The 20,490-nt window shown below is 40.6% G+C and overlaps 1 protein-coding gene across 11 annotated transcripts in view; it reads left to right on the top strand.

The window, feature by feature from the left end:
• Positions 1-20,490, top strand: part of GRAMD1C (GRAM domain containing 1C) — a 57,060-nt gene that overhangs the window by 10,649 nt on the left and 25,921 nt on the right. For all 11 annotated transcript variants that reach the window (XR_012588324.1, XR_012588327.1, XR_012588330.1 and 8 more), the window contains 4 exons: positions 8,995-9,079; positions 13,084-13,187; positions 14,970-15,065; positions 17,252-17,332. Coding sequence is in view for 7 of the 11 variants with exons in the window: in XM_074594626.1 (XP_074450727.1) it covers positions 8,995-9,079; positions 13,084-13,187; positions 14,970-15,065; positions 17,252-17,332 (366 nt within the window). In the remaining 4 variants the exon portion in view is untranslated. The remainder of the gene's footprint in view (positions 1-8,994; positions 9,080-13,083; positions 13,188-14,969; positions 15,066-17,251; positions 17,333-20,490) is intronic.

Genomic DNA, 20,490 nt, shown 5'->3' with positions numbered 1-20,490 from the left:
AATGACTGAAATATGGCCCCATTGTGTTCAATTATCTTCTCCTTTCAGGCATTCAGATTTAAATCTGATTATACAAGTTATTGAAATGCCTTGAAATTCATTTTTCTGTTTCTTCTTTCAGTTCCCTCAGTAAGGCTATGCTAGGAGAGGGATCTCTCCTCCCTGCTTTTGAGTGAGTCATTAGCTGTATCTTCAGCCAAGTGCCCAAGGGGATCCGACCTGTCTGAGGCTGGGCCTTCAGCGAGCTGAGCGGATGCAGCACAGGGACACCTGCTGCTTCTCCTCTTGCTCTGAAACTGTATGTGTGTTGTGATAGTTTCTAGGGACCCAGTCTTGCAGCTGGGGGTGGGTGGGTGGTGCCGTGCAGCAAAGAGGGGCTCCACAGCCCCTTGCTTGTGGTAAGTGGCTCACCCTCTGTGAGGGGTGAAGCTTGTATGCAGGCCACCGTTTCCTATGTAGTCCTCCTCTTTTCCAGAACAGCCCCCTACACAAACTGCAGTAGGAGCCTGACATCATTTAATTAGTCACAGAAATGCAGCAGGCAGGTCCTAGGTAAGACAGATGGAAGGGGACAGACAGCACAAAGAAAGCAGAGCAGATGTGTGCCTGATGTTCCCTTTTCACAGCAGGCAGAGAGGGCTGACGGGCATGCAAAGCCCTTTATCCCTTACCTCAAAGTGTCTGTTCCCTGCCTAGTGTCTACAAAGAATTGAGCTCTGCGTGAGTGGTAGCATATTCATTTTGGGAGCTTGGGTGTGCATGAAGTGTGCCCTGATCTTCTCCCCTCCCTGCTCTGGTGTTAACCCTGTGGAAACTTGTTAGCAAGAGTTTGACTTAAAGTGGGCAATGGCCAAGTCTTGTGTGAGAGTAGATTTAGATCCATGCCAAGTTACCAAGTGTAGATGTACTCTGTTTTTAAGACTGGTGCACAATGGGTGCATGGGCTGTAGCCTCCAGTGACGCAGAGAGGAGGAGCAATGGGCATTGAGTGCTCCTTTCCAAGCTGGTGTTTCCCTGGTGATGGTACTTTCCTCTGCTGTCCCCTTTGGAACTTTTGTGAACTTGAAATGACCTGTGCCACTGCAGTCTGCCTCCCAAAATCCATTTAGATGATAGCGATTTTAGATTGGAAGTGGGCTCTTAAGTTTTATTTGGCTACTTGCTGCAGCGTTTGTATGTGTGTTCTGCAAGGCTAGTGTGTTTCAGCCTGGTCTCCAAGCTTGCACGCAAGCAGGGGCTGGCAGAACGCTAGCTAGCTCTGTTGGATGGTGGCCAGCACCAGCTCTAAGCAAGCGGGTGAGAGAAGGGGGAGCTGCAGAGGCTGCCTGAGTGTTGGCCAGGGATTTGCACGGGTTGGAACAGGTTGCAGGCAGCTTGAGGAGGAGGTATGTGTAGGGGTGTGTGTGTCTTCTGACTTTATGTTAGCTTCATACCTTAGTCAGTTTTATTTCTGAAATGGAGCATATGCTTTTTTCCTCACTGTATGTGTCAAACTTGAGATTTTTATATTCAAATCAGAGTTGTTAGAAAAGTACACTGGCTTCACAGCTAAAAAATGCTTTAAACGCTTATTTGCAGAAAATACTGAATACTACAAAGCAATTGCTTCAGAATAAGCAGGGTATAGTCTCAATCCAAACTTTTTTTTTTCAGGGAAAAGTCTATAATATTACTAATGACAAGAGGCTTTGTTATCATTGATAAGAAGGTTATCAGCTTGTTTCCCAAGGACCTTGTTGGACTAGCTTCAGCTGAACCCTATTTCAATGAAATGTAATGGCTTGTGAAATGGATGGGGCTTTGAGCAACCTGGTCGGGTGGAAGGTGTCCCTGCCTGTGGCAGAGGGGTTGGAATTAGGTAATCTTCAAGGTCCTTCCCAACCTAAACCATTATACGATTCTATGAAATTGAGCTAATTCTGGTGGGATCTTGAAGGAGAAACTTGGGGGAGACCCTCACACGTTTTAAGCGGAAGCACTTTGTTACAAAATTCTTGCACATCTTTTCTACTGTTTAAGAAATAACACTTTTGAAATGTTAAAAAACGTTTAAAAAATAATCTTCAACTGGTTGTGCAACTTCATTCTCTGTAGAAATACCCTTACATCGTCCAACTCTTTAAACATTAAGTCTTTCAAGTTTTCTTTCTGCTTGGGAAGGAGGCCAAATCTAAAAATTCTTAATGAAAAAATGATACTTTTGGTCTATTTCTAATTATATAACCTGATGCTAGCAGCATAGTTCCCAGTATTTCATATGATGCTAAATTTTCTTGTCTGTCAAAATCATAATTGTGACAATGTTGGTTGTAGAATTTGTAGGCTGTCTTCCAAGCTGTGCTCCAACATGATTTGATATTTGTACTTATATAGGCAAAGCTCAAGTAGGAGACCTTCTTTCCTGCTTTTGGAAGGACAAGGTGGAAGTGCAGGAGTTGACCAGGCCTTCCATGAGCAGGATTTCCAGTTCATCAGAGTTCATGTCACACCATGGGGTAAACAGTTGTGATACAGTAGTTGACCAGAACTGCTGCATGTCAGGCTTATGACCATGGTGGAGTAGTTTCTTCCTACATGGATTTTTGGAAGCTACTAGTGTTAGTGGTAAATAATAGTCTGTCTGACGTTTTTGGTGTGCCTGCCCATGTATCTGTGAGAACTAGTAAATAGTAACATTCATTCTGGAGGGACAAGGGACTCTGTCTTTAGCCTTGTTTATGGGATCTCATAGGATTTAAAAAAAAAAATAAAAAAAAAAATCCCAACACAAAACCCCTGAACAAACAAACAAAACACTAGAAAATACAGTAGCTTGAGTAGTTGCTCATGACCTATATTTTAATATCCCTTCCTTGAAATTTTATTGCTGTATTTCTAATAGAAGAAAGACATAGTTGCACCAAAATTCTTGCTGAATGCCACTCAGCCTGTACACAGATGCCACTGAAGGAGAACTGCCATTGGTTTGCTTTCTGCTCAGTTACTAAGAAATGTTAAAATCTGTTTCACATTCAGCCTCTGCAAATCAGAGGTGGGCTGGGCCACAGAAAGGGACGTAATGACCCTATGCACAGCCCAGTGCCTGCCAGTGGCCCTCTGGAAGACTGCCCTGTGCTTATGAGACTCCCCTCTCTGGGGAAGTTAAGGGTGAATGAGGAAGAGTGTATAATGAACGTAAGTAAAATAGTCCTGGCTCCTTAAACTCTTCCACCTCCCACTGTGGTTATGAGCTTGTTTCCATTTCCTTGAGAGCATGGGAACTTTTGGAAAGCAGGCGCCTAGGGAATACAATGGCTGAGCCAACCCTGGCAACAGTTGCTTGTTTTTCTTTTTTTTTATTGGTTGACGTGCCTCGTATGACCTATGAATTAAATACAAATGTACTTAATAAATGTATCCACACCTGGATAATCAGATGTGATCAAATAGCTCCTTATTTAAAAAAAAACAACACGAAAGTGGACACTTTGTACACATCCAGTCCAAAAGTGCACAGTGTACTACTGTACATAACACAGTAAGTCACCCTAAATAAGATGGTGTTGATTCTTCAGGTCTTGTGAGAGCTTCTTTCCCTGTGCAAATTTAATGCTTTTGTACTTCAAGAGAAAGAAAAGGACAGTAAGTTACTGCTAGTAAAGCTTACGAGTACTCAATAATTGAAAGTTATTTCTAACCTCAAATTTTTCTGTGATTTTGTCAAGGAATGGTTAGTGAAAATAGATGACCGAAACAGTAGATCTGGACTGTTTGCTTGTGACAGAGTAAACAGAGAACAAGTCTTGACACTTTCAAAATACATCTTCATACTTGTTTTCAGAAGAAATAGAAAACTGTGCCCTAGAACTGTGAAAAGATAAGGGAGGCTGGTAGTCACATGAATGTGAGCTTCCACTGTGATTCTGTGCCTAACAGCAAGTGTGAGTCGGATTTGTGTGTGTTTGCAGTGACTCCTGCAATGCTATGTCTATCTCTCAAGAAGCACATTGAAAATAAGAGGGGATTCAGAAGAGCCAAGAGAATAGGTCTGAAAAAAAACCTCTTTGCTAATAGACTTCAGAAGCTTAATCCCCATCCCAAAAGAAGATATGGGGTAACTTGCGCACAATCCAGAAGTAATTCACAAAATAAGGATAAGATTAACCAACAGACCATTAGAAGAACTATCCGTAGGCTAGGATGGATTTTTCCATCAGGAGTGACTTTTAATTCAAGAAGGTAAAATATTTTTTTTTTTCTTTCACAAAGGAAAATTTGGTCATTGTAGCTCTGGTTTTAAAGCAGAAGCTAAATTGTGGGATAGCTGTGGCTTGTGCATTATAGATTAGATTGGATGGTCATAATGAACTTTTGTGGACTGAAGAACCAGCTGCGGTGGGATCAACACGTTTCTGATGGCAGAAAGGCTTGTCAGACTTGGCACATTTTACAGGTAGCCTCGGCAGAGTGATGACATCTCAGTTGTGCCAAGGGAGTTGTTCTTGTGTTTATAGACACGTCCGCCTGAATCTGTTTTGGACTATGTGAAATCTTAAGTTTGCCTTCTTTATACTGCTAAATGAGGCTTTTGTTTAGGGCTGTTAACTTAGTTCTTCCTAGCCTAGTGAGGCTTTAGACTCACTGAAAGTGTTTTGGTTGTTTTTGTGGCTTTTTTTTTTCCCCTCCTAGTTAAATTTCAAGAATACATGTAGTCTTTTTGTATAAACTCAGACTCTTCTCTGGTGGTGTGCTATTCTTCTGGAGGCTGTTTTCTTTTTCTTTCTCCTAGTACTAAGCAGGATTTTAGATGGATTTGAAGAGGGGGGAAACAATGTATTCTTTAGTACAAGTGTAAGTTTTTGCCAGGATATTTAATGTTTGTTTTGATGTGCTAGTGTAGGATTAAAAATTACTTTCATCCTAAATTTACTAATACCTCCAAATTTGTTTTCAACTGTGTCTAGAAACTTCATAGGAAAGTACAGGTCAAGCTCTTCTGTCTTTGGGGAATAGCGCATCAGGTGGTTTTTAAGTGGGGTGTAGAGATAGTGGCATGGATTTTCTTGCTGGTAGACAGAGGAGCAAAGCCATACATCTCATTGGCCACATTTTGATGGTTAAGCAAGGCTTCTGAGCATAAAGGGGGAGTAGGTTGGGTGGCTTATTGGCTTGTTTGATTCTGGGACCCAGAATCAACACTTGGTGGTAACTGATACCAAGACTGAAGCTCAGTGAGAGGCATGTGTGTGTCTCTCAAAATGAGGTGACATCAGAGTTGCATTACTCTGGTGGTGAGGTCAGCTTACCTACATCCTTGGCTGTTTGTATTCATAGCTGCGTGTCAAAACTATAGAATGCAAATTGTCAGGTAACGTGGTTTTTGTGGTGTCTCAAAGCAAGGGGAAAGCACTAACAAAACAAATGTGTAATTATTACTGTCGTTAGCAAATGTTAAAAAATGTGCACACCGTTTTGCTGAGGTTGATTGACTACTTGCATGCTTAGTGATATGTGCAATCAAATAATTTCCTAACAATTAACATTTTTGCTGTACTCCTGAGAGAAGGTGTAGCTTAATTTTCCTCCACAGTTTGCTAAGTGGCTCAAATTATTTGCAGTGTCCACACTTTGAAGATGTACATGTGAAGGGGAACTGTTCTTTAACAGGCTTCTATCATATAAATAACTCGGCTTAGTCCTACTTAAGTTAACATATATTTTTTTTCTGGAAGATGACTTTATATGGTTGGATTCTGGTCCATTTCTAAACAAGGTATGAGAATCACTTCGTTATGTGTCTTCAAGTAGTATCTGGTTTTTACACAACTGTCTTCTGTAAAACTTTCTGGATGACACTGTAAAGGTTTTCTGCTTATGCTATTTCACAGGTTTCTGGTATATTTTTGTGGCTTTAGACAACGAGTGCTAATATTTTGTTGGCTGGACTTAATAATTTTCTTAGTGATTAAATATAGCATACCCATAAATGCCTAAGATTATCCTCAGGCAAAGTGTTTGCCTGACGACTTATAACTAAACTTAGAAATGTGCATGTGTTAAAAATGAGTTGCTGTTTTCATCTGTTAAATGCCGCCCTACAGCCTAATTTATGCCTTTCTTTTAGTATTTGATGGTAAGTTTTGTAACCCAGAGGTGGCAACCTGCCTCAAATGCTGTCAAGTCTTGGATATTATAATAGTGATTATGAGAGATGCTGTGTTCATAGAAATGAAAATGTCGTATGTTCTTCACTTTAAGGAAATTGGTAGTGCCAATAGTGTTAAAATTGTCCTGTTGTTTCCTGAGTCCAGTGAGTGACCTCTTAAGCACCAAGCCACTTACAGATCTAAGTGAGCTAGTTTTCGTACAAAGTAAGGAAAAGATAAGGTTAAAAAGTTTCAATGTGCTCACTTTTCTGTAGATTGGATAAGGATTCAGAGCAGGCTCTTCATAAATGTCCTAAAAGCTCAGTAGAAATCTACAACTAATAAGAGGATTTCTGTCTGTCACTTGTGACAAAGAACACTTCTAAATGCCGGCAAGGATTTCTCAGACAAGCTATAGCAGGTTTTATGCTCTAGGAGAAAAATTCATTTCTAAGTAAAACTCAAAGATATCTTGAGTTTGTATTCTTGGAGCTGTTGAACTGGCTGATTCAGGCACTAATACAAACGTGTCTGTGATACTGTAATGTTCGTGTTCTCCTCTTCCTGATTCCTTTTGTCTTGTAACCACAAAAGTGCTTAAGTTCACTGTAGCTCTTATCTCTTGTATGCAGCATGTTTGAGAAACTGCTTCTCTCCTTAAAATCATGGCCTCTTAGATCATGGTTTCATAAATCAGGCTTGAAGATTGTGAAGTTTCTCTTGCTGTCATGGGAAGTTTCTCTTCCCCTTGTATGTTAGCATTGTCATCACAAGCTCAGGCTTCAGTCAATTGAGGTATGACTGTGTAAACTGTAGGGTCTCTGGAACTACAGGTGGAAACTTCATAGATCTGAGTTAACTTTTCAGTTTTCCCTGTGTCTCTGTCTAGAGTAATTGCAAAGAACTGAATTTCTTCAAAGTGGTGCAGTCATTGGATGCCTGTTTCATGTGATCAGTTAAAAGTGTGTGTTTCAGGGCATGATGTGTCAAGGCCAAGAAACCTTAGCCTGTCTGCTTTAGTAGGTGACATGCTCTCCATGCTCTTTCATAATCTCAGAAATAGCTGAAATATAACTGGAGGCATACAGCTTAGAGGACATGTCTGACATGTTGCCCTATTAGTTGTACCTAAAACTTTCATGCTTGCTTTTCTCAGAAGGGGAGGGGTGGACATACTTTCTTTCTCCCTCCCTCACTTTTGCCTTTTTGCATTGCAATGCTCAGAATACTACTGGACTGCAAATATGTACTCACCAGTGGTCAGACATAAAGACTTTCCTTTATTGATGGTAATAGAAGGTAACGTTAACTTTCTTTTAAAGCTGGAGTGACTCAAGGTGACATTGCCCTGTCTTGTGTGCACTTAAACACCTGACCTTGAAGTAGCGCTTATGTGTTCTTGTGGCCAAAGAACTCAATTGTCAAGTACGGGTAGATGACAGACCATCATAGGATGTGTCTGTAGTGGTGTTCAGGGAACTTTTGAACTGCAAGAAGCAGGAATATCTTCTATAGAAAATAGCAAAATGTGAGAACCTTGATGAGGTGGAGGCACTATTGACACTCACTTATTAACACCCTTAAACTGAAGATAGTCTATCTATGTTCTGGGATTGTTTTCACAACAAGCACAGACATAATGAAAGGGTAGTGACCAACTAACACACTGCAGGAGTGTGGTAAAACTATGGGCTTTTTAGTAAACATGCTGCAAGGTCATACAGTCAAAAGCAGTTCTTTGCCTCTTTTCTACTTTCTTCTCCCACCCCAAACATAAATAGCCACTGATCTTATAGTAAAGATGGGTTTAGTGATGAATATCAAGTTTTGGCGTAATACAGGTGTTCAAGGAGAGAACAGAAACCACATGCTTAAGATCTTTAGAAAGGTTAAAGGAAAAAAAAAAAGGTGTAAAAGAGGCCTTTGTAGTATACTTATACCTGGTTTTTGTAACACTTGAAAGTGACTTCTTCCTGTATTAACTATAGTCCAGATGAGTCATTGTCTTTTACAGCCTTAAGTTAGAATGGCCCCTAAAATAAGTAACTGACATCTGTTAAGGAAAAAAAAAATATGACCTTGTTATTACTGCAAATGAAAAATATGGCTTTTACAGCAGAATTGTTTCTGGAGAACATGCTGAAGCTCTTTATTTGAATGGGAGCAGGGGCATTTGCTTATAAGAATAAGGAGTTAAAGTCCATCAAGATTAATCTTCTTTGCTGTGAGTTGAAGATTTGAATCTTAAATAAACCATAGACAGCGATCTTAAGTATGGGGTGAAATGTAGAACAGGTCAGGAAATCAAGGGGTGATGATGGTGTTGCTATTTGTATTTACTGGAAGAAACTTTGGCCTTTATTCCTACAGGAATCCTAATTATAGTAACTGGCAAAAAATCCACTGCACTGTAGTATTCCCAAAATGGTACTCCAATTAGAAACTGGTGTTACAGGTCGTGCCCTTGTGTCCAGCTATTGGCCTGCATGAGGACTTGATCTGCTTTGTCACCTCCTATGTTGTGGCCTTGCTGCCTCTTGATTTAGTGTGCGCTAGAAGACTTAGCCCTGGAAGGGGCTCTCATGTCCTTACGAGTGGAGCAGGTTGCCATCATACAACTGTAATGCCTTGTAACTGGCATCTGGCCTCATGCAGGGAAGAGTTTGGCCAGTCCTATCCTAAATACTGGAAGCACACTCTTACATAAGCAAGCATAAAGTTACAGCGATGATTATATTTAGATGCCACCTATTCTTCATTGCTCTTTTGATGTTCATTTGTTCAAGATAAAATTACACATCCAGTATGAAGACAGTCAATGGCTGAAAATAAATCTGTTTGCTTAACCTTTTGCCATTCTTTGTTGCAGCTCTCAAGTTCCACTTACAAATATAGGAGTGAGGAATTCAAGAGACAGTTTTCTCATCTGCCAGACTCGGAGAGACTCATAGTAGGTAAGATGTAATCACACCAGAAGTGCTTGTCTCCTAACTCCAGATTGCAGTAGTGCCAAGGTGGTTTTTTTAATGGCAAATTCTGACTACAGCTGATACCTTCCTATTCTCCTGTCTCTGAACTAGCATCAGATAACTTCAGGGAAAGTCAGGTCCATACTCCTTTCCTATACTGCCTGCTTTGTGAAAAAGACAGATTCCTTTTGGAGGTTGAGAAGTGAAGGAGAGGATATAGAATTCTCCAGTTCATCTAGATGTGGGATGGGAGCCTCAATGTCTTTTCCTGCTGCTATTTTTTAGTGGATTTTAGACAAAACTGTTTCTGACAGCAGTGGAAATGTGACTGCCTGACAGCTGTTAGGGGATAAGCTGGAAAGAAAGGTCACTGTGCAGGGTCAGGGTGAGCACTGAGCATGTAGACTCAACATATGTGCACTGATGAGTTTGTGCAATGTGAGTGTGAAAAGAACAGAGGTAGAATTAGATCCTGAGAGCAGTGAATTTGTTTTATGTTCTTTCCAGTGTGGACAACCAACTTGGAAGTGTCATAACCATTAATTTTCTATCCTGTGAGTGTCTGAGTTCTCTCTTTTTTTACTTTAAAGAGACAACTAGTTATGACTGAGTCAGTTGCCATAGATGTTGAGGGAGGAGGGAGTGATTCCATAGTTGTAACGGTTTGGTACTTGGATGCAAAGGTAAGGGATGTTGCTTCAGTGACTCTTAAGTAAGCAGATCATCCTTAGCAGAAGCTTTTTCTTTGCACCCTGGAACTAAGCCTAGACCCTTGCCCTAGGCATCTTGGTTAATGTGACTTCTGGGACTGAGTGACACGGTGGATACTTGTAATTTAAAAGAATCTTTTCAGAGACAAATGCCAGATATGTGGTATGAGGACAAAAAATGCAGTAGTTAAGTGTGTCATTCCTATCATCCTTCATAGGAGATCATTGGAAAACACAAACCAATCTTCGTTTTGTCCTGACTTACATCCAAGTGTACAGCTTTCTATTTGTCAACATGGTATATTAAGGGCAGATAAAAACATTTTATGCCCCATGCTGGTCTGTGCAGTTATAGTTACTGCTCAGGCTAGTGCTGAGCATGAAGTGCACTATCTGGTACTGTGCAAATCTATTAGTTCTAGGTTGGCTTATGCCTCGAGCGGAGGTTTTTCACAGCCCAGCATACCACGTTAGCTTATCCATTTGCTCATGACATGGGTGCAAGTGTAGAAGTAACGCTCAACTGGAAGAGTAGAGGTGGTAAGTGCATGGGGTGGGAGGGGACAGAAGCAGGTGGCAGAGAATATCGAACTATGGTACATAAGGAAAGACATCATTGAGGGTGACAGAGCACTGGAACAGGCTGCCCAAAGAGATTGTGGAATCTCCTTCTCTGGAGATATTCAAAACCCACCTAGATGCGTTCCTGTCCGGCCTGCTCTAGGTGAACCTGCTCAGGCAGGGGGGTTGGACTAGATGATCTCCAAAGGTCCCTTGTCACCCCTACCATTCTGTGTGATTCTATGAGAATTTCTTGGCACTGAAATGTTCCTTTTGAGCTCTGACTCCCTGTTTTGGTCCACTGCAAAATCCAAAGGCGGCAAGCATATAACCCTATCTCCTTTGCGTGCGGTGGTGCACCTTATTCCCTCTTTTATCACTACTTGCCTTACAGCTGCCCAAACATTATGTAACACATACACTGTCCAAGAAACATGTGGTGTTTCTATACAAAAGTGGCGTTGTGACTATTTAAAGGTCATCTCTCATCTTATGTAACCTTTAAGGAAGTGAATATTGAGAGGCTGTCGTTATATCCTTGCAGCATGCCAAGTTTCTTCTGGGTTAATGGAAGACAAATCAGAGCTTTTGCTTGCACAGAAACAGTTAAATCCCTGTGTCCTTTTTCAGCCTCAGAAGAAGGCAGTTATCCTTTGAAATGCCTTCTGTGTTTTTAAAATACTTGAGTTCCGTACAGAAGTAAAACAGAAGAAAAGGATATTACTTCAAAGCATTGTTTTGGCGTTTCTCCTTACGCAGGATTGATACAGAAAGCTGTGGAGTGAGCTCTGAAGCACAGTTCCAATGAACAGACTGCCTAGGGCTTGGAGAAAGATTTAGTAATGGGTTAATCTCAACAGTATAGCAGCTGCTCCATCAGAAGCAAAGTCATTACTTTATACACATTTTTTTGAAAATGTGTGTAAAAAGCAATGCTCCTTTGGAAGGACTTTTTCCATCCTCCAGACAAAGAGCTCTTCTTTTGCTTGATGCAGAGAAACTTACCACAGGCTTTACAGTGCTCAAAGAAGCAATTACTTGCTGCTGTTCACTAAAAGAACTGTAACTGCTCCTGTTCTTCACTTAGCTGTTAAAAAAGAAGCGAGTATTCCACTGTAATGATCCCTATATATAAAGATTATATGAAATATAATTCTTATAATGAAAGAGAGGTGACTTAGACTTTTGAAATGGGAGTTTAAAGGAGTGCCACTACTTCAATTTGTCTGAAAATATTGTTTACAAGCACCATCTTAAGTTACTGGCTCTGAAAACTTAGAAGGAGAAATGCTAATCTCTCCCTTTTATTTTGATATTCTCTCTTGTGTAGGTAGGTCATGGTGGTATCACTCATCACTTGCCCAGTGCTCCAATATTTATAGGTCTGAATCCCTTTTCCTCCCCCAAACATAGAAGTTGGATGCAAACTTCTTAGTAACGTTTTCCTCCAGTCCTTAACAGACTCCTGCTGCCTTCCCTCTCCCAGCATTTTGGTATCTGACTTGTCTTTAAACATGCACTTAAAACTTATTGATTTGGATTTCTTTAAGTTTATGTAATTCTGTTTGCAGTTATGTCTCCAAGGGTTGTATACATGCCTCATGTTTGTTGCAAGAAACTTTATTTCCACTTGATTATTTGAGGGGAAAAAACCAAGAGAATTTGAAAAAAAAAATCATAATAAAAGCTTCTGTAGATGCAGACTTACACTGAAGTTAGGATGGTGAGGGACTCATGAACCTCTTGGTACTTGAACAAGAACCATTTTCATATTCTTGCTATCCACAAAACCAAAATTCTGGCTCAGACAATACCAGATACAGTGCTTTTCAAAATAACAGAACTCGTTGATACCTCTAAAATTAACATCCTGCATTAATAGCTACATTCTGGATATTTTCAATACATAAGGTAACCGTCTTTAGGTTGGAGCTTCCAAAAGGGATCTGTCTTAACTTTCTAGTAGTAGTACTTCTGAAAATTCCCTTTGTTTGAATCTTCGGGCTCATAATTATGAAAGTTGTCTCAGAGAGGCTTTTTAAAACTGCAACCAAATCGTCTGCTCTTGTTCTTAATTAGCAGGTATCTGATGGTGGGTAATTGCATTCTAGATGAAATCTGTTTCTCAATAGGGATGTTTCAGCCAGAGGCAGTATCATAATAAAAATGGCAGTCAGCTTTAGAAAATATCCCCTGCCTGAAGAACTGTATAGCTTCAAGCTGCCTTTTAGTGTCTCACTCTGCAGATAGTTTTAGCTTATGATAGGATCTGTTTAGTGGAAAATTATTATCTTACTACAACATATGAACTACTTTTATGTAGGAGTTGACAGTATAATCTGTTTTACTATAAATGTTTGTGTATTCTGTTGTTTAGGCGCTTTGAAGTTTGACTTATGAATGTACACTTCATTGACTTCTTCAATGTACTCCTGATCTTGCCTGATACATCTTCCCTGAAAATATAGGATAATGCACAGGGGGCCAATACATGGAGTGCTGTTGTCACACTGATACTTCCATCAACTCTGGCTTTGGGGTGTTCCCACACGTTGTCTGGATGCAACCCAGTACCAGTCTGCCTTCAAAGACTTTTGAAGAGTGAAAGAAATGGCTTTTTATTTATATTGCAGTACCCTTGTCTCATTTAAAGTTAACAGCTTTGGGTCAACTGAGCTGCAATAAGTGAGTAAATGTTCTCTTGTTCTTTACATGTAGATTATGCGTGTGCACTCCAGAAGGATATCCTGCTGCAAGGACGCTTGTATCTCTCTGAAAACTGGCTCTGTTTCCACAGCAACATTTTCCGATGGGAGACCACGGTAAGATCTCTTAGCTCATGTGAATCCCACCTCTTCTTTGTCCTGGACTATTGGGATATAAGAGTGTCTCAAACAAATCTTAACCCTGTCAATCTCATGCTAGTAACTTTGAGCTGAAGAGAAAGAGCCTGCATCCCTGTGTAGAAATGCAGATCCATTGCTTCATAAAATGAGAACAGCATTGGAGACATCTGAATGCTGAAGTAAGCCTGCTCAGTCAGTCATTCAACATAGGAAGGAATTCAGGAGTTATGCTAAATCTGGTCTCTTTCAGTTCTGGATGACAGTTTGCCTCTCCTTACCGAGGAGAGTTGCTCTATAAAAGGATGTAACACATGATGTTCTCCTGTAACACCAGGAACATGATACAGTACATGGTGTTGCCCTATTCAAGAAGTCTCCAGCATTGAACCTTGCTTGGTTTAGTCTTCCATGTAAATATCAGCATCTAAGAACAGCTGAAGAGAATCTATAAATGATCTCTGCAAGTTCTCATACTGTGGTATGTAGCTTTTGAACAGTATGAGCAAAAGTAGACATTTGTGATATGTTAGCTCTCTATTTCTGTCAAATTAGGTTAATGAATTAAAACTTTTCATTCAAGTAGTTGTTGCATCTGCTGTAGAAATAGTATGAGGCAGTGAATGAGAAAAGGAAGGTAATCTAGTTAATGGGTGTTGGAGATGCATCAAAATGTTCTGCAGCTGTGAGACTGCTCACACCTAAAGTTAATCTCTTATTCTGCTATGTGTGCCCTGAAATACACAGGACAGACAACAAATAGCTTGTGTACTTAAGACAAAGAGGGGGTGTAGAAATGCTTAATTTCATCAGATGTATTTGACGATTGAATGTTTCTTATTGTAGACTTGAGTTCTTTTAAAAATCCTGTTGAAGTTACACCCTTGAATATATAAACTATTCAAAGACTGATTTTTTTTTTTTTCAGCCAAAACAACACACATCCTAGTAACTTGTTCCTGACTGCCTAGCAGAGTCGTATCTTAAGGCAATCTGAGCTCATCAGCTAGAGTGCTAGAGCCAAGCTTTGGGATCCTCCTTAGCAGGCTGTGTTGATGCAGAGAGAGAGAGTGTGGAGGACATTCTGCATACACAGGAAAAAGCAAAAATCTAACTGTATGTTCTTCCTTTCTCTGAGCTGAATGGTAGCACAGCCTTATCTTCTAGGGAAGGGGGTAGGCTAAATAGAAATGGCTTGTTGCAGCCAGTCAGACCATGCTCTTCCAAACAGAAACATTTTGAGTACTGATATGCAAGGCAAACATACCCAAGCAGGAAGACTTCCTTCCAATGTCTGGATGGCAAAGGAAGGATGGCAAATAAAACTGAAAATGGACTAGATTGCAAACTTCTGAGAGATGACATAGGCAAGATAGTCTATTATCTGATCTGCGTCCTGCCTTATGTATAGGGTACTGATGCGGATTGGTTTTCAGATCTGTGGTTTGTATGTGGTTGGGATTGTGCCCTCAATCCCCATTGCTGGAGGAGTGGAAGGAAAGAAGAAAGAATTACTTGCTTCCCTAGTCCTAGTATGAAAGAGGAGGAAACTTACTCTCAAGTCATCTTAACTTGCCTCTACTTTGGAATGCTTGCTGTTAAGGTTAGCAAGTGGGGATAGTAATTGCCTTTGTGATCTCAACTGATTTGCATCCCAGGGTTTGGGGTTAGTTTAAATTCCTCTTGAGTGTTCTGTGACTTGTAAATTTTTAGTCTTAACAGTTATTTTTAATGTGTTTTATTAACTCTGTTTCTGCTTAGATTTCTATTGCCTTGAAGGACATCACTTTCATGACAAAGGAGAAAACTGCTCGGCTCATTCCAAATGCCATACAAATAGCAACAAAAGGAGAGAAGGTGAAAACCTGTATTTAAATATGGTTGTGGGTTTTTTTAAATTATAATGTCCAGGGCAGAGCACTTGTAGTTTTAAATATGCATAAGTAACTTCTGTGTCAAATCTTCAAATGTAGTTAGGATTAGAAGACAGACTTGGCGTTTTGGTCCCTGTGAATACTGGCTTCGTAATTCAATTTTAGTTTGATTGTAGACTAGTGTTGATGTAATAACCAGAAAATAGGGAAGCTTTTGTCCAACCAATTCTCAAAGGAAAACCATTTGAAAACTAGAAGTTCAGGGCATGAATACAGAATGTGTGTCCTTGAGTTTGGTATTTTTGCAATCTCAGTGGATTTAAAGTGCCCCTGAAGAAAACTGCTGAAAACAAAAGGGCTGTGATGTCATGGGTTACGAGTCATGAAGAAATCTACTCATAGAACATGCAATTTTGTATTCTGGGAAGTGTAGTTTTTGGAATAACTGACAAACATGATACAGAATGTTCTTATGTGCAACACACTTCATGATACTTCTGTCAATGTCTTGAGAATAATAATTATTGTCTGGATACAGAGAATAGTTTTCCAGGGTGAATCTGGAGCCATTCTTTGTGAACAGACTCTGATTCCTCATATTTGGCTGTTCCCTCTCAATGTATTAATTTCATCATCAAGGAAGATGGACAGTAAATTGAATAGATAACTGGTTGAAAGACAGAGCTCGGAGTGTAGTGATTAGGGGCACAGAGTGTAGTTGGAGGTCAGTGACGAGTGGTGTTCCCCAGGGGTCAGTATTGGGTCCAGTCCTCTTCAATATATTCATCAATGACCTGGATGAGGGGATCGAGTGCACCCTCAGCAAGTTCGCTGATGACACAAAGCTGTGGGGGGTGGCTGACACACTGGAAGGCTGTGCTGCCATACAGAGAGACAGGCTAGAGAGTTGGGCAGAGAGGAACCTTATGAAATTCAATAAGGGCAAGTGTAGGGTGCTGCACCTGGGGAGGAATAACCCCATGCACCAGTACAGGCTGGGGGCTGACCTGCTGGAGAGCACCTCAGTGGAAAGAGACCTGGGAGTCCTGGTGGACAACAGGATGACCATGAGCCAGCAATGTGCCCTCGTGGCCAAGAAGGCCAATGGTATCCTGGCGTGCATGAAGAAGAGTGTGGCCAACAGGTCAAGGGAGGTCATCCTCCCCCTCTACTCTGCCTTGGTGAGGCCACACCTGGAGTACTGTGTTCAGTTCCGGACTCCCCGGCTCAAGAAGGACAGGGAGCTGATGGAGAGGGTACAGCAGAGAGCTACCAAGATGATGAGGGGACTCGGAACACCTCTCTTATGAAGAAAGACTGAGGAATTTGGGTCTCTTCAGTCTGGAAAAAAGATGACTGAGGGGGGATCTTATCAACACTTATAAATACTGAAAGGGTGGGTCTCAGGAGGATGGGGCCAGGCTCTTTTCAGTGGTGCCCAGCAACAGGACAAGAGGTAATGGGCACAAACTTGAGCATAGGAAGTTCCACCTAGACATGAGGAGGAACTTCTTTACTTTGAGGGTGGCAGAGCACTGGAACAGGCTGCCCAGGGAGGTGGTGGAGTCTCCAACTCTGGAGACATTCAAAACCCGCCTGGATGCGTTTCTGTGCAACCTACTCTAGGTGGCCCTTCTCTGGCAGGGGGGTTGGACTAGATGATCTCCAGAGGTCCCTTCCAGCCCTATGATTCTATGATTCCCTCTTTGCTAAACAAACTTTTGAATAGGGAAGACTTTAATACTGCAAATGATGTGTATTATTTTAATCTCATATCTTCTCATGTGAAAAGATTACTGAAAGGAATATGTGGTGGAAGGGCATATATGTCTCTGATTTGTTGCACTTCCAATCTGGAAGTGGGAGAAAGATTTAACTGTGTAGTTAGTTGAGGGGAAGCTCTTCCTTTATGCCAAAGGTACAAATGATTGTGATTGGATGCCCAGAAAAGCAAGTGTCTCTATATTCTATGTGGATATTGGGGAACTAACTCTCAATTATTAAAAGTGATAAAAAGTGTGGAGTGTGAGAAATATGAGACTAGTTTTGTTGAGGTTGAGGGGAGCGTGCCATTGCTGAAAACCTTAAGATATTCAAGATCCAAGGAAACATTCTGGGTTTCTTGAAAATACCTACAAGTCAGCTTTTTGCACCTTGTTTTTCTTGCAGTTTTTCTTCACGTCATTCAGTGCAAGAGACAGAAGCTACCTCAGTATATTCCGCTTATGGCAGAATGTGTTGCTGGATAAGGTAAGCTTCGAAGTGCTGGTACCTGTCGTTAAGTAACAAAATAATCTTTTTCTAATGTAAGCAGATGTGTCTTTGGAGAACAAGGAGACTTTTGGATCTTAATTTTAATTTTATTTTAATCCTTGAATTAAGGAGACTTTCCTTAATAAATTAGCTTTTTCTTTCTGATACAGAAATCTAATCTGATTTCTTCGTCTTTTTGTACTTTAGATCCCAGATAAACTTCTATCCTTTCCTTCTCACGCTGCCATCTACAACTTTGCTGTTGATGGAGCATTTTGTCTTTGAAGATAAATTGCATGCTTCTCTTTCACTACCAACTCAAGCAGATGTTACTAAATTGGCATGCATTTGCTTCACATTTTCTATGGCTAATTTGTCATCAAAATGCAAGAGGCTTTTTCGGTGAAAGCTTTTTTCTTTTTAAGGTAAAAGCCAAAAGTCACCTTCTCAGATAGGTTAGCTGAACTTTTGCCAGCCAACTCATTACAACTCCCCTGACCTTCATTAAATGCAACAAAGTCAGGCTGTATGATATGGAAATGTGTTTTGGCAACTTCTGCTAGTTAGCTTGATTTATATTGCTATTTGTGAACACTTAAGCTAATCTTCTTTCTAAAAATGTACTGACACTTTTGCAGAACAACACTGTAAGTAATGCAATTTTTGTAAACCAGTTCCTTCCTGTTTATGGCTCTTGTTGTTTAAATATTTCAACACAGTTGCAATTGAACACTGAAATATCCATACTTAACTCTGCAATACAGTGGTCCCCAAAGGCTTACAGCTGTTGTACTACTTATATATAGATTTTCTTGTTAGATGAATTTTAAGGCAGACCAGAGGCATTTTTTTGTCAAACAAAAGCTGAAAATAAAGGAAAGAGCCAATTAAATCTGTTATCACTCGTATCAAATACCAGTTAACCATAACATCATACCTATCTTGCCTTGAATCCAGCAGTAGCACTGCAAAATCCACAATGTACTATGTCATCTTTTGATTGGAATATGCAACTGGAATTAACTTTGTTTTCCTTTGTTAGGCAAAGTTAGTCAGGAGAGGTAATTAACTTATTCAGTTGGTTACGCTGTGGTAAGGTGGGAGAGGTCTACAAACTTACTCAGTTGGTTAGAGGGTGGATGTATGGGCATTCAGCTATGTGAACCTATCTATGGGGCTGGAACAGAGGCAGCAAGCAGCTTTGTGCTGTTCAGTATTAGTTTTTCCTGTGCGTTTCTACTCTTTGGCACTGAAATGAGTGTCACGTCTGGAAAGTTTTTTTTTTTCACTTCAGTGCAGTAACTAAAGAATAGATACATGCAGTCCCTGGCTTCTACTTTCAGAAGATGAAGTGAATGAAGCCAGCAGGTTTTAGGGACCAGTGCTTCTGATAGCTTTCAACATACTTCAGCGAGGGTACAAGAAAGCTAAGTCTGTTATGTGAATTTCTACTTGGAGTTCTCAGTTGCAAAATGGAACATTACCATGAGGTGTATGTAGGGGTTTTTAATGTGGTATGTTTGTAGCTGCTGCTTGAAACAGGATTTCTGTTTGGTTGAGCACCTACTTCTGCAATGTAGTAGTGAAGTCTGATTCTCTGCTAGAATGTTTTTTGAGTCACTTGTCAGCCTGCTTTGTGATCCTTTACTGCTTAACCAAACTAGATCAAGCTATAGAAGGGCACTGAGGAGGTGAAATTAAAAACTGAAGTTGCTTGAGCTGGATCCACTCACTCAGCTACAATGACAGCTGTCTACTGACCTGTTGCTAAAAGAAAGCCTGTGGTGCATCCAAGCAGGTTTGCTGCTTTCTCCCCACCCCCGCACGGCAGTGGACAGCATACATTCGAAAGAGACCTCGTACATCTAAGGCTCTGGCATGGTATCTAGTGCCCTGAGTATATGAAGTGTTTCTGGTCTCTAGTGATCAAAGGGATCCCATCAGAATTTGTTAGGCTTGTGACAAAAAACCCAAATCTCGCTCTGGAAGCAATTCCAAAAGGAGATAGTTTAATTTTTTTTTCTCTGCAAATAGCTAAATATTTTAAAGCCTATGGGTAATTTAGTTATCTGGAGTACATCTGCTAGACCTGGAGATGACATCCAAAATAAAGTCCTTCCGGTGTCGTCAGAAGTATGACACTGAATGCAGCTGTCATAGTGCTGGTTTACGCCACCTGATGGTGGATAATCCCCAGTTTGCAGGATTTAGATCCAGAGGAGTGGAATTGCAATTGCTTCAAATCACGCTTATGCAGAGATCATTTTTCAGTCACTGGCTCTGCCCTTTTTAGTGCTTCCTGGGCATAGATTTCTTGTTACGAGGTCTCACCTCCGAAGAGTGACCTGTCTGCTTTACCTGATATACCTTAAGCTTTCACCACTTGCAGAACTTCTCGGTAGGGTCAGCATGCCCTTTCCCAGATCTCCATCTTGTGGCCATTCTGCCTTGCACTTAAGTATCACATGTCCTAGACAATTGAATGAATATGTCGTCTTCTGTAAAGTCTGCCTTCCTATTAGAAATGACTTGCATTGTGTAAGAAAAACAGTAAATGGTCACATGCGATTCTGTGTCTAGGCTTACTTTGGCTGTCAAGATGCTCTCCCCCAATTTTGCGTCCGTGTTCTGGCAGGACTGCTGGTCCCCGTAGCTGAGTTGTAATTCTCTGGCTCATAGCTTCTCCTTCAAATCTTGCTCAGAGTACAATACTGTGCATTTGGTGCCCTTCAACTTTGGTTCCTCTGGGAATCAGTGGGTTCCTTCCTCTTAAGATGGTCCTGTCTTAGGCTATTTTTTTAAAGTGTCCATGTAAACACTTTTTTCTTTCAAGGAAAATTCCACCTTTTTTTTTTTTTTAATTTTTCGTTTCTATTGTAAAATGTGCTCAGAGTGAGCCTCTTGGGCTTTTACCTAGCCATTGTTTTTTAAATGCTCCTGGTCAAAGGGGGAAGCATCATGGAAAATAAGGAGTCATTAATGTAGGTCTGGAAGAGACATGACACCAGTCTTGATAAAACAGATAGCTGCTTCCACATCCACTGAGGCTTTCAATAATACATCAGTTTATAAAATCAGCCAAAATGCCTGTTTTGTAACAGGCTTTTCAGATTGGTAAAACAAGTTTAAGTAATGTGTGCTATTGACAGTAGGAG

Source organism: Larus michahellis, chromosome 1 (genome assembly GCF_964199755.1).
Source record: "Larus michahellis chromosome 1, bLarMic1.1, whole genome shotgun sequence".
NCBI lineage: Eukaryota > Metazoa > Chordata > Aves > Charadriiformes > Laridae > Larus > Larus michahellis.
This window is presented reverse-complemented; position numbering and strand designations above follow the sequence as displayed.